Source organism: Ascoidea rubescens (assembly GCF_001661345.1).
Source record: "Ascoidea rubescens DSM 1968 unplaced genomic scaffold ASCRUscaffold_3, whole genome shotgun sequence".
Taxonomy (NCBI): domain Eukaryota; kingdom Fungi; phylum Ascomycota; class Saccharomycetes; order Ascoideales; family Ascoideaceae; genus Ascoidea; species Ascoidea rubescens.
In genome coordinates this window covers 308,938-324,025 of record NW_017962915.1, presented here as the reverse complement: position 1 = coordinate 324,025, position 15,088 = coordinate 308,938, and the positions used below count along the sequence as shown (strand labels likewise).

Here is a 15,088-nt window from a genome sequence, read left to right as displayed (position 1 = left end):
TAATGGCAAAGATTTGAATATTTCGTGTTGAATATGAGGAGGTAATCTTGTGAGAGATTTGTTATCGAGCATTATCCAGGAAAGAATAAGAGCAGAGGCGAAGAAAAGTGAGGTCCTAAATGGTTAATGTGAAGAGGAGCTATTGTTCATTTTCCAATCGCCAACCACAAGCAGCAAGTCTAGCAAATGGAAAAGAGATAGCAGATACAAATGAAAGAGCAAATACAATCAAAAAGAAACCAGAAAAAGACCACCCACAATGAAAATAACAAATAAATCAAAATCCAGGTTTTAAAAACCAATTCGAAATGCTCCCATTTAGAGTTTGGTACCATTATTGTGTTTTGCTTGCTCAGTACTGTGTGAAAACGCGTATACATGCTTCAATGACGCAACACCGCGCAAGAGCACATTCCACGCGTGTACATGCGTTCTTTGACGTGCTTATATCATCCGCCGCGCTGGCTTTAAAACACGGTTTCTGATTGGCTGCTGCCTGCTGTTCTTTTGCACTGGTTTTGAAGAATTCGAGCCTTTTCGGGCGTTGATATAATCATTCGAATGGTGAGGTTATATTGCTCTCTTGATTCAGGTCTGCTCTTTGGGTGGGTGCAGTCTCTCTTCTGCTGCAATTGAAGGGCCTGCGAGGTTACAACGTGTGGTTCCCCCCAGAATGTTAGAGCATGAGTTTAATCTAATTGAATATTGCACCAGAAATATACCTCAGAAACTATGTTGTTCCCAGTATAATATTAATTATTTAGTTTCCAACCCATCTACTTTTTCTACTGGCAGGTTTTTCTAGTTTCAACTACTGTAGGTGCTTTTAATAATTTATATTTTATAATTCTCTTACTCTACCCTTTTTTACTTTTGTTTCCTTGAAAACGAAAAGAAAATTTACTCTTTCTTCTTTCTATAGAGCTATTTAAACATGACTTGTTCTATCCTCTATTGATAATTTCTAATTTCAAATTCATACTTTATCACTTTTCTTTTGCTGTTTCTAACTCACAGAGTTTCCTTATATTAAAAATGGAAAACTCTTTTTCAAGCTCATGTTCAACTATTCAATCTTTATATTTTCCTCCTCATATCCTACAGCATATACTCCAGTCTTTGCCCATTGATATAATATGGTTATTCACGATATCAAGTAACAAAAATGTCTCTTGCATTGCCTCAAGGCTATTTTACAAAAAAATCTTGGTTTATTATAAATCCTCTTCTGACTACAACCAGTCAAATGAGTTTAATGATTTAATTTGTTCGAACAATACCAATAGAATTAACAATCCCAATACTATCTCCAAATTAAGCAATAGTAAAAACGCTTTTTTAACTTTTACAATGCTAGATTTTTCAGAATTCTCCAGTCTGATTTATCCTTATATTGATCAGATTAATTTTATATTTGACCCTATTATCTTGAACCAATTTCAAACCATTTCGGGTTCAAATTTACAATTTCTCCACAATTTAAATAAAATTAATAGTATTTCAATTAAATTTCATTATTCCAATGACAAACTAAACTATTACAATAACAATTATAATAATAACGATAGCAATATCGATAGTAATAATACTATTCCTAATGATGACAATCTCATTCAATTTATTTCGTTATTTAAACAAAATATTACTAAATTATATTTAAATAGTCTTAATATCACAAATTTAGATCTTTTGCTAAACGAATTGCTCGATAATAACAATAATAATAACAACAAATTAAAAATACTAAAATTATCTAATAATAACATCCATAAAGTTCTGACTTTAGCAAATTTAAAGTCTTTAAAATATTTAGACTTGTCGAATAATAAAATTAAGAATTTTAAAAATTTCAATAATATTTTATTTAACCTAGAATCTTTAAATTTATCAAGAAATATTAATATCAAGAAAATTGAGAATATAAATAATTTTAAAAATTTCATCAATCTAAAAAAGCTTGATTTATCTTATTTAAATCTATACAAAATTGAAAATTTTGATAACCTAACCAACCTAGTTGATTTAAATTTATCATTTAATCAAATTGACAAAATTGAAAACTTGGAACACTTAGCTAATTTACTGTATTTAAATTTATCAAATAATTTTAAAATAACTGAATTTGGCGATTCTTTTAATAATTTAATCAATTTAGAAACTTTGCTTCTTAATAACTCTTCTATTTCAAGCATTAAAGGTATTGAAAAATTAAAAAACCTTAAAATACTTAGTTTAAGAAATTCAAGAATCAAAACGATTACTAAAGAATTTAAAAAATTAGTAAACTTACATCAACTAGATTTATGCGATAATAGAATTATGAAAATTGAAAATTTGGAAAATTTGGAACAATTAACAAGTTTGAATTTATCCTACAACAATATAAAACGGTTAAGTAATGAACTAGAGTCATTAAAAAATTTAAAGATACTAAATTTATCTGGGAATGGATTGTTTGAAATCGATAAAGATTCTAGTGGGTTAAATGAAAATGAAAAATTAGAATGGTTAAATTTATCACAAAATCGCCTCGAAAGTTTTCACAACAGTTTTAAATTTAATAAATTGAAAAAATTAGAACACTTAAATTTGTCATTTAATTATATTGAAAGCATCAAAGATGAGTTGCTAAATCTAAATGATTTAAATGATTTAAAATTAAATAACAATAATATTCAAATGGTAAACTGCAGCTGCTTGAGTAAGTTGAATAACCTCAAAGTATTAAACTTGTCAAGTAATAAGATAAGAGAATTTTCAATTTTAAAAGAAATGAATATCACGAAATTGAATCTATCTAAAAATAAATTGATAAATTTGAATATTCAAGGATTGAAACACTTGGAAAATTTGATTTTATTTAAAAACGAGATTGTTCATATAAAAGGCATCGATAACGGGCTAGCAAAACTAAGGGGCATTAATATAATGCAAAACAAGATTGTTTCACTAAAATGCTTTAAGATGCTAAGGAACTTAGAGTGGATAAAGGCTTCCAAAAATCAAATAAAGAGACTTGATCAGGAGCTATCAGAATTAAAGAAACTAAAACAACTAATGCTAGATTTTAATAACATTTCCAAAATTGAAAACTTGAGCACAAATAATAATTTGCAGGTTCTAGAATTGTCGAATAATTTAATAGAAAAAATTGAAGGAATTGAAGAGTTGAAGAATTTAAAAGTCTTGAATTTGAACAATAACAAGATATCTAAAATAGAAAACTTAGACCTCGGTATTCTTAGGAATCTCAGGACTTTGGAATTATTCAATAACAAGATAGTGGATGTGGACAATATTTTTTTTCTGCAACTTTCAAAACAAAATAGCTTGAAGATATCGTTGCATTGCAAAGATGCTGCTGGGATATTGAGTCTTTGTGGTTTCAACAAGTTCCAACAATGCTTGAACTTGGGCGAGGAGAAAGCATACTAAGATAAATACACACTCTGCGATTTTGGTTATACATAGCAAATACTAATTAAATATTACATAAATACGAAATAGATATTTTGTATATCTTTGAAAGGTTGCAATATACTTTGAAACGTGCTTCAAGGCGCCTTTTTTCACGTCAGTTCGAGTTCTGATGGAAGACATTTTATTTTTTCTCATCTTTTTCAGCAAAGCAGCAAAAAAACAATCAGAAGCCCATCTCAGCTCTTATCATACACCAGCTTTCGATATTTTGATGAACATAATGACTAGAGAGGAACGTAAGACCATCAAGCTACTTCACACGTTGAGGGGCCACAAGGAGAAGGTGTGGTCAGTGTCGGTTCATAAGGAATTGCCCTTACTAGCATCTGTTTCGTCAGATAAAACAATTCGCATTTATAATCTTGTGAACTATTCATTGGTTACTTCATTGGATTTGACACACAAGAGGTCTATAAGATCGGTGGCATGGAAGCCCACTGGGGTTTTCCCTTCATTGGCAGCGGGCTCTTTTGACTCCACAATATCGATTTGGGGTAAAGATTCATTATCGGATGATCCAAATGAAACATTGGAAGACAATTACGATTATTTTTTAATGCCAGACAACCAAGGCGGATCAAATGATTGGGAATTAATGGCAATCATTGAGGGTCATGAAAACGAAATTAAGGGTGTTAGTTGGTCGTCGAATGGGTATTATTTGGCATCGTGTTCTAGAGATAAGAGCATCTGGATTTGGGAATGTGATGATAACAATGAAGAATTTGAGTGTATATCGGTATTACAAGAACATACCCAAGATGTTAAACATGTTGTTTGGCATCCCTCTGAAGAATTGTTAGCTTCGAGCTCGTATGACGATACTGTGAGATTATGGAAGTCAGACTTTGATGATGGAGATGATTGGAGATGTGTTTGTGAATTAACTGGGCACAAGGGGACAGTTTGGTGCTCTGATTTTGAGAAAAAGAGCTTATTAAAAAAAAGAGACAATAATAATGATGAGGATGATGATGAAGACAATGAAGATGATGAAGATGACAAAGATAATAACAATGAATTTACAGAAATAAGGTTGGCAAGTTGCAGTGATGATTTAACGATAAAAATTTGGAAAAGAATTGAAAAAATAGAAGATAAAAGGGATCAATTGCCATCAACTATAAGGTTACAATCTGAAATTAAAGAAGAATGGGAACTAGAAAATGAGTTGCCAATAATTCATACAAGATCGATTTATTCAATTTATTGGAGCGAATTTTCCAATAGAATAATCAGTGTTGGCTCAGATGGTAAATTAGTTGTTTATAAAGAGATTGTGGATGAAAATCGAGATGATAATAATGATAAACGTTGGGTAATTGAGGCGGTTAACGAATTGAGCCATGGCGTATTTGAGATTAATTCTGTTACATGTTGTAAAATTAATAATCAAGAAAAAATTATTACGGCAGGAGATGATAATAATGTTAAAATATGGTGTATTGATTAGAATTAAAGAGATTATATAATAAAGAAATTTTTTAATAAATTGATTGTTATTCTAATATACTTACTTCTCCATAATAAGTTTTTAGTTGAAATTATTATTGGACAATTTTTAAAAAAAATTATATTTAATAAAATCAAAACAAATTTTTTTAAAGACATCAAATTCTTTGAAATGAACAAATAGAAAAAGGGATAAATACAAAAAATGGTTAGAATTATTCTAAATTTACCGATTTTTTCTGGTAATTTGTAATTAATATCAGGATTATCCATAGGATTGTTTTTTTGGTTTGTTAAAGTTAAATCAGGATTATTTAATTGATCAATTGATATTAAACATAACATAATTTCAAGTTTTGTTACTACAATATTTAATAAGTTTATGACTTCAAAGAGATCAGTGACAATTGCAAAATTATTCTCTGTATCCTGGAGCAATTCACTAGCTTCATTAACTTCACTTATTTGATTTAAGTGAGTATTAGAAATATTATTACTAGTAGTGCTATCAGTATTTATTGTGTTTGTGGTTTTAATATCATCTATGATAATACGAATATCAATGAGACTTTCATTTGAGAAAAAATCGTTAGTGGAATTATAACTTTTGATTATCCAGATAACGTAACATGAAACAAAAACCAAACCTGGAATAACCAAGATATTGTGGTATAATATAAATAAATTAATAAGAAAAATGAATAAAAAATTAGCATAATAAAAATTCTGCTGGGTATTCAATGAAGTCGAGGTCCATAGAGGGATATTTAGAAACTCATTGGCAGTTAGTAAAAAGGGATATATGTTGAACAAAGATTTTGTAATAATTGTGGGAGTAGTCGAGATCAAGTTTTTGGAGTTGTAGTAGCAAGAAGCAGAGGAATCGTGGATAGAATCAGGAAGAGGAGAAAAGTTGGCATGAATCTGTTTTGTTGAAGCAGACATGACTATGAGCAATTGGGCAAAGAGAAAGGAGAAAAAGAAGAAGCTGGAAGCAAAAAAAGCAAAGGTCAAAGAAAAGAAAAGGAGAAGAAGAAGCAGCAGAGCAAAAAAAGGTTTGCTTCTCCACCAGCAAAGCCATCGCCTCAAATCACTCCTCGGTTCGATCCCTGATCCGCGTCTTTTATTTGAAATTTAATTTTGGCATGTGATATGCACGTGTTTAAATGTTCCAAACCAGTGGCTTTTCATTTTTATTTCAGTCCTTGATCTGGACCAGCAACAATCAGAACCAACTGCTTTAGCTGAAATGTCTTCATCTGAAGATGATTTCTTCGTGCTTTCGAGGCCAAAACGACCAGTGGCTAAGTTGACAGCCGGGTCCAGTGCTTCTGAGTCAAAGGATGCAAGAAACTTGTCACTGGTTGTGAAACAGGAAGCTCCTCCAGCAAAGAGAAAATTTAGCTCACAGATTCCTGATTTTGACACACAGAATGATAACTCGCTTAAGACCAATATTACAAGTGAAGATGAGCTTAATGACATCGAGATATTAAAAACAGTGGATACAAAAACAAAAATAAAAGATGATATGTTAATTATCGAGAGTGATTTGGATTTCGACGTGGAAAATATATTAAATTATAAGCCAACTTTGTATCTTGATCTGAATGAAACAAAACATTACAAGCGAAAATATTCATCCACTTTTACTTCAAAGAAAAGAGTCAAAAGAGGGAAGCTAAAAACATGGGAAAATGAAACAAAAATAGGAAATGAAAATGAAAATGAAAATGAAAATAATAAAGAAAATAGTATAAATATCGATGATTCTATAAATATTAGCAATCAATCTATTGTTAACATACCTAGTTCAGACCTTGATGATAACGATTATTTGGGAATAGATGAAAGATTAAAAGCTTTAAAAGAGAAATATCAAACCGGTTCATCTGGTTTAGCAAATTCAAAACATCTGAAAAAATCCAAGAAAAGCTCTTTAAAACTGGTTGAGATTGGAATTCTTAATCACAAATCATCGGAAAATATTGTCGAGGTCGATGACAAAGATGATATAATAGAGATACCTCAAACTGATATCAATTTCCAGACTTTCGGCGATAAAAATGATCCAGATTTAAAATCTGAGGCCAAGAAAATTTACTCCTTTCATATAACCTCTAATTTACCTGGAACAGAAGGTGTGACTGTTACAATTCAAATTACTGGCGATAAAAAATTCAAAAAAGTCATCTTAACAACTTTAAAGTACTTGGCTAAAAATTATTATGTTCCCTTATATTTTCGATCTTATTATAGCCTTGATTCGGTTTTATTATTATGGAATGATAGTGTCAAATTATTCGATTATATGAAACCAAATTACTTAAAGGTTGATCAACCATTAATTTCTTTAATGAATACTAATGTGAATTTAAAAATAATGACAAAAGATAGCGCTGAGATCTTTTTGGCTCAAAAATTAGAAAAGCTAGAAAAACTAGAAAAACTAGAAAAAATGGAAAAAATGGAAAAATTAGATCAAAACAACAACAATACTTTTATAAACAATAGTTTTAACTATAATAATAGTGTTGATTATGAGGATAAAGAATTGGAAAGTTTTAATAAAGAATTGAAGGAATTAGGAGAAATTGACGATCATATTTTATTGATAAATGAAAACAATAATACTAATAATAATGACCAACTTTCACAAGATGATTTAAAATCATCTTATTTCACAATTGGTTTGAGAGGTTCTGATAATAAAAGAACTGATATAAGAGTTAATTCTGATAGCAAATTAATTAATATTGCAAAATTTTATTTATCTAAAAAAAATCTACCAGAAAATAAAATAAAATCTATAAAATTATTGTTTGATGATGAAGAATTAGATTTGACTAAAAGTGTTGGTGAGACTGAATTAGAAGATGAATTTTCAATTGATGTAGTAATCAATTAACAAACAATTTTTGTAAAAAATGATTCATTAGTTTGATTTTTCATTTGCTTATCTACAAGTAAATTTACTATGTTAAGGAGTTTTTTTTTATTTTTTTATTTTTTTAAGATTCTTCATTTGGAAAAAAAAATTAATTTAATTAGATTTATTGAACGAGAAAAAAAGTTCAAAAAAAAATTTAAATATAAAAAAAAATTATGGAAGGAACAAAAGAAAAAAAAAAATGGGAGCTTAATGACATTCCAATAGACAAAAATTGTATTTAAATTAAAGGTAAAGTATTAACACCACTTTCTTCAATGGATTGACCATTAATTATATAATTGCATTTCCATTTAATTTTAACAGGACTATTTGGTTTAACATTAGTTACAGTAAAAATTTGCGTAATACCATTATCTTGTGATGGCTTCATAAAATTATTAGATTGAGGATTTAAATCAAGTTTTAAAGATTTTGGGACAGCAATTAAATTTGTTAGATTGTTAATTTGAGAGAATAAAGATAAATTTGAAAATAAAACATTAACTTTTATTAAATTATCATTTTGACGGAAAACTTCATAGTCTATTTTTAAATTTTCGGATTTATGCGCAGTTATCTTCACAGAAGGGTTGATTTCTTGTGATATTATAGAGTCGGAGTTAGAGTTAGAATATGATGTTTGAGTAGTTGTTGAAGGTGTCGATAGTAAATCAAACAAATTGTTTTGGGCTGTTTGTTGTTTTTGTAATTGAAAGGATAATTGATTACCTTGATTTAAAGGTTTTTGACTTAGTATGTCTAAAGTTTGTAGTTGTTTCAAAGAGTCAAAAGCCGAAGTTCGAGGCTGTTGTTGTTGGAATTGGTTATTTGATGTTGTTTGAGGAGTCATGGATAAATGCACGGACCCAGATTGATTAAATAGATCATTTAGTGAGTTTTGAGTGTTTGATATCGAGGTTGATGGCTGATTGTTGTCATTTAAATTCAAATCGCCTAATAGATCTAGGAGATCATTATTTTGGGATTGTTGTGGGTTGATATTGGTATTGGTATTGGTATTGGTATTGGTATTATTGTTATCTTTATTATCATCGTCGTCACCAAAATCAATCAAGTTCTGAACATTGTTATTATTAGAAGTATTTATATTAATTTTTGATGCGGATTCAAAATCATTTTTCATTATTAATTCGAATTTTGTGGTCAAAGAATTAAAGGTGTCATTTAATTGAATTAATCTTGAGACAGCTTCTTCATCCGAGCTTTCTTCTTCAATCAATTTTGTAATTTTTGGTTGAGCTACTTTCAATGAATTAAATAGTTCATTCATTGTTTCAAGAGAGCTGTTTGAATGGTCATTATTTGAGGTGGATTGGAAATTAGTTAACATATCGTTTAGGATTTCTGCTTTAGTTTTCAATTTTTGTAAATCTTCAGCTACTTTTTGTTTTGAGCTAACTAAAGAATCATCATCTTGAAAACCGGACATGATTTTCATTAATTTATTTGCTTCTTTTAAATCACTTGGTTTACCTCTTCTAATTAGTTCTTGCAATTTAGCAGACATTGCAATTCTTTCTTCTTTTTGAATTTCTGCTATTGATTTTAAATTGTCAGATGGATTTAAGACAGCAAAATCTTGATCTTTAATTTCAGGAAAGATGTAGCCTTTATAAGCCAATAAACGATGCATATCTCTGATAAAACCTAAATCATCTTTATATTTTGAGTTTTTACATAAAGTTTGAGTCCATTCTTCAATATAAGATAGAATAACTCTTTGTGGCTTTGAGTATCTTGATGGAGGTCTTTCGGGAAATCTTTTTACCAAAGCATTTAAGAATTCCTTTCTGGAGATTTGTAAATGAAATGGATACCCACAATTTTTAACTAAAACGTCTAATAAACTTAAAGCATTGACAGCAACAAAGGGGTCTTTGCTATTAATTAATTTAACAACAGTAATTGAAGCTTCACGAGGACTGAGAAAAATTTTTAATAAAAACAATAAAAGATAAATAATCCAATAAAATAATAAAAAGTTAGAAAATCAACAAACAAAAAAAAACTTTACAAATGTAAATAAGAATATAATAGATCACTTATAACATACTAGGAGCCCTGTTTTTCATTTACCAAATCAGCAATTTCGAAATTCAAGGCCAAATCAGGTTCGTTGGCTCGACATGCTCTATCTAATTGGCAATATAAAACGAAAGACAGGAGTGGTTAGTAGTTGCTTAATGATCCAGCTGGGGCGACTGAACAAGGTGACAAAAGATAGCGACACATACGGATCTTTCTCTCTAGTTTTGAGGGAGTACGAAGAATTTCAGCCATTTAGAAACAGTTGTGGTGTGTCTAAAGAATAAGCAAAGCTCGAATCTGCTCTAAGCTGCTCTGGATGAATCTGGATGAATCTGGATTATATCTGGTGGAGACACTTGGAGATTATCTGAAAGCATCAGATTCTGGCAGCCTCAATTAGGGGCTTTTAAAAGCAGTGATGAAGCCGTTTTCCGGTGCGTCTGAGATCCGATCACCGGGTGTTTGGAGATGATCACCGAGCAAATGTAAAGCGTCCGCATATATGGTCTCTTCCGGAATAGCCCCAGATCAGACCCCTGAATTGGCATTGCAGACCCCTCTCCAATGACTCAACCAAGAGCTGGAGAATATATAAATATTCAAGCTCAAACCAAGTTATTGCTTTTTGTTTCCTCAGTATCTCCTTCGCTGTTGATAATGTTTTCTCTTGCCCCAAGAACCTCTTTGCCTCGCTTTTCTGTCAGATTTCTAGCTCAATCCTTTTCCAAAAATCAAAAGTTGCTCAATGTTCGCAATTACTCCTTGTCGAGAAGCTCGCAGGAATTGATATCCCAAGATGTCGAACAAGTTGATCCTGAAATGTACCAGATCTTGCAAAATGAGAAACAAAGACAAAAAAATTCCATAACATTAATTCCTTCCGAAAATTTCACTTCAAAGGCTGTTATGGACTTATTAGGTTCTCCCATGCAAAACAAATACTCGGAAGGTTATCCAGGCGAAAGGTATTATGGTGGTAATCAATTCATTGATGATGCCGAATCCTTATGTCAAAAGAGAGCTCTTGAAGCATTCGATTTGAATCCAGAAGAATGGGGTGTTAATGTCCAATCTCTTTCTGGTGCTCCAGCTAACTTGTACGCTTACTCTGCTATCTTAAATGTTGGTGATCGATTGATGGGTTTAGATTTGCCCCATGGTGGCCACTTGTCCCATGGTTATCAAACTCCCACAACCAAGATATCTTTTATTTCAAAATATTTCCAAACAATGCCTTATAGATTGAACGAAAAAACCGGTATTATCGATTATGACACATTAGAGAAAACTGCTTTGTTATTTAGACCCAAAATCATTGTTGCTGGTGCCTCAGCTTATTCAAGAATAATTGACTATAAAAGAGTAAAAGAAATTGCTAAAAAGATTGACGCCTACGTCTTATCCGACATGGCTCATATTTCTGGTTTAGTCTCTGCTAAAGTCACTGATTCTCCATTTCCTTACTCTGATATTGTAACAACAACCACTCATAAATCCTTAAGAGGCCCAAGAGGTGCAATGATTTTCTTTAGAAAAGGTATCAGAAAGACAACTAAAAAGGGCAAAGAGATTCCTTATGATTTAGAGAAAAAAATAAATTTCTCTGTTTTCCCTGGTCATCAAGGTGGTCCACACAACCATACCATTTCTGCTTTGGCTGTTGCTTTAAAACAAACACAACATCCTGAATATAAAGAATATCAGCAAAAAATCATTAATAACGCTAAGGTATTTGCCAATGCTCTTATTGAAAAGGGCTTTGATTTAGTGTCTGGTGGTACTGATACCCATTTAATTTTAATTGATTTAAGATCCAAGAAAATTGATGGGGCAAGGTTAGAAGCTGTTTTAGAAAGAATCAACATTGCTGCCAATAAAAACACAATTCCAAGTGATAAATCAGCCTTATTTCCAAATGGTCTAAGAGTCGGTACTCCTGCTATGACCACTAGAGGTTTTGAAGAAAATGAATTCTTAAAAGTCACTGATTTCATCAACAAAGCTGTTGAATTAGCCATTGAAATTAAAAATAATGTCACTGGCGATTCTCCAAAGAGTTTATTAGCCAATTTCAAGATTGCTGCTGATGAAAATGATAAAGTCAAACAATTAGGGAAAGAAGTCAGCGATTGGGTTAGTCAATATCCTGTTCCAGGAGAACTATAATCCTGATATTTACGACATTTCCAACATTCAAAATGGAGTATTTATTCAAAATTTATCCAAGTCATAACACTAAATAGTTCATAAACAATTTCTCTTTTCTCTTCTTCTCTTCTCTATATAAACTTTACTTCACCTCATCGCACTTACGTAATCACCCCACTAAATTTTCTTTCCAAAATCTCAGTTTGTTTTCCAACCATTCAAATCTAATCAAGTGTAACTAATTTTCAAGAAAACACCATCTTTATTCACAGAATAGTATTTTATCTTAGTAATGTCTTCAAGTTTCGCCCCTGAGTGCACCATATCAAAAAAAAGATATGACGATTGCTTCAACAATTGGTATACAGAGAGTATGTGTAGTATTGTTTTCCAACTTCCTTCTGAAAATTCTTTTGCATATGAATTAACATAATGAATTATAGAATTTCTTGCTGGAAAAAGTGTATGTTTACAATTTCAATTAAAGCTGTCAATTTTCTATTTGATCGACGAAAAAACTTAAAATGAATCAAAATAATGTATTAACTGTTTTTTTTTATTCTCGTTATCTCCCTAGATGAAAAATGAATGCCAGGAATTATGGTTAACTTATAAGGCTTGTGTGGATGTGAGTGAAGTTTTCAAGTATTTTTTTTTCTTTTTCAATTAACCATTATGGAATGATTCAGTTATTAACTATTTATTATTAAAATTCATATAGAAAGCATTGACAAAGCAAGGAATAATGCCCATGATAAATGAAGCAAGAAAAGATGCTCCTTTTGAAAAAGGTGGTATACCAAATGATACTGAGCCTGCTTCAATAGAAAACAAGAAATAATGTAATTGCGAAAGATTTTTAAACATTAGAAAGATCTGATTGAGATACCAATTGAGTTGAATTGAATTGGAAAGAAAAGAAAACTGAAAACTGAAAACCGAACACAAATCACTGTATTTTATTTCCTTGTATATAAAAATTAAAGAAATTTTTATAAAAAGAACAAACTATTTTACAAACAATTTACAAAAAATAAAATATAAAATATAAAATATAAAATATAAAATATAAAATATAATCACTCCCAAACGTATATTTCACCACTTTGGCCACCCATTATCACTTTGCTCTTTTCTTGTGGATGAAAGGCAACATTAGTTATTGCTCTCTTCGAACTATCGACTGTAATCCTTTTGACAATTTTGCAAGTTTTCCAATCCCAAAAAAAGCATCGACCTTCATTATCACCACTTAGAATAATTTTTCCGTCGGGGCTAAAGTCCATATCAATAGCAAAACCCGAAGAGCTATGTCCTTTAAATATTTTTTTTTTATTTAGTCTATATTTGCCATGAGCTTGATAAACATAGACAAAGTTGTCCATTGATTGAGTAGCAAAATACTTGCCTTGAGGGTGAATTGATACCCTCGGCATTGAATATTGAGTTGGATCAGAGATGAACTTGATTGGAATATTAATTCCAAAGTCCCATACTCTCATTGATTTATCGTCAGATGTTGTTAGGAATTTTTGATTAGAGTCGAGGAATGTTATAGAATTAATTGGACCTAGATGGTGATCATAAGTTTGAACTAGATTTTTCTCATTTTCTGGGATTCTCAAATCGTAGTGCTCAATGTTGTTATTATTTAAACCAATCAACAACTCGTTACTTGAAACTGAAGATGGAATAAATCTGCCACAATTTGGTATTGAGTCCACTTTGAAAGTTTTAAGAGTTTTCCCATACTCAGTATCCCAAACATTAACTATTTTATCAAAACCACAACTAAGAAATTTGGTGCCTCTTTCGCCACTGCTGAAATTATCATCAATTGAATAAACATTGTTGTCGCCATTGAACGATAAACTTTTAATTGATTTTGTATGGTTAAAATAGCCTCTTAGTAGGTTTTTGTTGTGGTAAAAGTCCCATAACAATATTTTATTATCGTTGCCACCAGATAAAACCAAATGGCCAGAGTAGGGAAATAACTTTAGGCATGTCAAGCCTTTATAGTGACCATTGTATTTGGAGAGTTGTTTTTTTGGAACAAAGCATTCTTGTGAGCCTGGATCCTTTTGTAGATTGATGGATAAGTCCTTCGGTATGTGCATATAGGTTCTTCCCTGATAATCAAACTGTGTTTTCCCATAAAACTTTGTTGATAATGGCAGTTTTGGTTCACTGGAGTCGTTCCGGAGCTGTTTTCTCTTCAAATGTTCATCGTCAGTATCAGCACCATCGCCACCATCCGAAGCAGACAACAGACCCATCTCTTCTTCAGAGGAGTATTTGGCCCATGGTCCTTGGTAATCACTGAGGGCATTGCTGAAGCTGCCTTTTTTCCTTCTCTTGTTTTTGGTTAGCTTAGCACTCTTCAGATTGCTGAAACCACCAACACTTCCCACAGTGTTATTGTTCACGTCTCTGGCAAAGCCCAAATTGCTGAAGGTCCTGCTCTGGTAGTTGAATGTGGAGTCGTCGTAGTCCTGTGTCTCAACGACCCCAGTCAATGTCTTTCTTTGGAGTGTGTTGCTAGAGGACAGTTTCCCAGCGAGTCTGGCTGGGAGCAGCACTGGAGGAGCGATGTCGAGCGAGAGCAGAGGCACCAGGGGCCTCGTCTTCAAGACAGCTGCTTCTGCTGGCGAGTCTGAGCCAGACTCAGACGACGACGAGTATCCAGCAACCAAACGAGACATTGTTCAGGGCTGGAGAAGTGCTCTTCAGCTCTTCAGCTCTTCAAGGCTCTTGAGCTCTTCTGGAGCCGGCAAATTACCCTTCTCTGTGTTTGAGCTATGGAGTCGCTTTCTCTCCATCTCCTCCATCTTCTCTCCATCACTCTTTCTTATCACCAACCTCTGTGGATGTTGCTGTAACAATGGTATGTAGTTGCTTAGGTCTTGGGTTGTGCTGTGCAATCCATTTTTTGTCTCCAACATGTTTCTAATATTCTTTTCGCACTCTAGGATCCGTTACAACTCGAAGCAATCACCAGAAGACGTTTGAAGCAGAAAGAGATTG

General features: G+C 31.8%; 9 protein-coding genes across 9 annotated transcripts; 5 read left to right on the top strand and 4 right to left on the bottom strand.

Annotated features, from left to right (window-relative positions):
• Positions 1–920: 920 nt before the first annotated feature.
• ASCRUDRAFT_133572 (leucine-rich repeat domain-containing protein) lies at positions 921–3,765 on the top strand. The gene has a single exon (XM_020189059.1). The coding sequence runs from the start codon at positions 1,036–1,038 to the stop codon at positions 3,433–3,435; it is 2,400 nt and encodes a 799-aa protein (XP_020048572.1). The 5' UTR covers positions 921–1,035; the 3' UTR covers positions 3,436–3,765.
• Positions 3,542–4,581, top strand: CIA1 (iron-sulfur cluster assembly protein CIA1; the record flags this gene model as incomplete). Its single annotated transcript, XM_020192782.1, has 1 exon — positions 3,542–4,581. A coding segment is annotated over exon 1 (881 nt), but the record flags the coding sequence as incomplete, so codon positions are not given.
• Positions 4,582–4,614: 33 nt separating this feature from the next.
• ASCRUDRAFT_133574 (uncharacterized protein) lies at positions 4,615–6,138 on the bottom strand. Its single transcript, XM_020189060.1, has one exon. The coding sequence runs from the start codon at positions 5,875–5,877 to the stop codon at positions 4,945–4,947; it is 933 nt and encodes a 310-aa protein (XP_020048570.1). The 5' UTR covers positions 5,878–6,138; the 3' UTR covers positions 4,615–4,944.
• Positions 6,139–6,181: 43 nt separating this feature from the next.
• On the top strand, positions 6,182–7,840 carry ESC2 (Esc2p; the record flags this gene model as incomplete). Its single annotated transcript, XM_020191627.1, has 1 exon — positions 6,182–7,840. The coding sequence occupies one exon, from the start codon at positions 6,182–6,184 to the stop codon at positions 7,838–7,840; it is 1,659 nt and encodes a 552-aa protein (XP_020048569.1).
• ASCRUDRAFT_74684 (VHS-domain-containing protein) lies at positions 7,798–10,268 on the bottom strand. The gene is made up of 3 exons (XM_020192781.1): positions 10,120–10,268; positions 9,939–10,020; positions 7,798–9,807 (listed from the first exon to the last, which is right to left on the bottom strand). Exons 1-3 carry the CDS (start codon positions 10,163–10,165, stop codon positions 8,103–8,105), a joined length of 1,833 nt encoding a protein of 610 aa, XP_020048568.1. The 5' UTR covers positions 10,166–10,268; the 3' UTR covers positions 7,798–8,102.
• A 3-nt stretch (positions 10,269–10,271) lies between these two features.
• On the bottom strand, positions 10,272–10,493 carry ASCRUDRAFT_74683 (uncharacterized protein). The gene has a single exon (XM_020192780.1). It carries the CDS (start codon positions 10,459–10,461, stop codon positions 10,306–10,308), a length of 156 nt encoding a protein of 51 aa, XP_020048567.1. The 5' UTR covers positions 10,462–10,493; the 3' UTR covers positions 10,272–10,305.
• Positions 10,494–10,570: 77 nt separating this feature from the next.
• On the top strand, positions 10,571–12,079 carry ASCRUDRAFT_79825 (serine hydroxymethyltransferase; the record flags this gene model as incomplete). Its single annotated transcript, XM_020194426.1, has 1 exon — positions 10,571–12,079. One exon carries the CDS (start codon positions 10,571–10,573, stop codon positions 12,077–12,079), a length of 1,509 nt encoding a protein of 502 aa, XP_020048566.1.
• Positions 12,080–12,350: 271 nt separating this feature from the next.
• Positions 12,351–12,902, top strand: ASCRUDRAFT_32568 (TRIAP1/MDM35 family protein; the record flags this gene model as incomplete). Its single annotated transcript, XM_020190370.1, has 4 exons — positions 12,351–12,432; positions 12,505–12,524; positions 12,639–12,689; positions 12,783–12,902. Coding segments are annotated over 4 exons (273 nt in total), but the record flags the coding sequence as incomplete, so codon positions are not given.
• Positions 12,668–15,073, bottom strand: CDC40 (Cdc40p). The gene is made up of 2 exons (XM_020188918.1): positions 14,729–15,073; positions 12,668–14,587 (listed from the first exon to the last, which is right to left on the bottom strand). Exons 1-2 carry the CDS (start codon positions 14,764–14,766, stop codon positions 13,141–13,143), a joined length of 1,485 nt encoding a protein of 494 aa, XP_020048564.1. The 5' UTR covers positions 14,767–15,073; the 3' UTR covers positions 12,668–13,140.
• Positions 15,074–15,088: the final 15 nt, after the last annotated feature.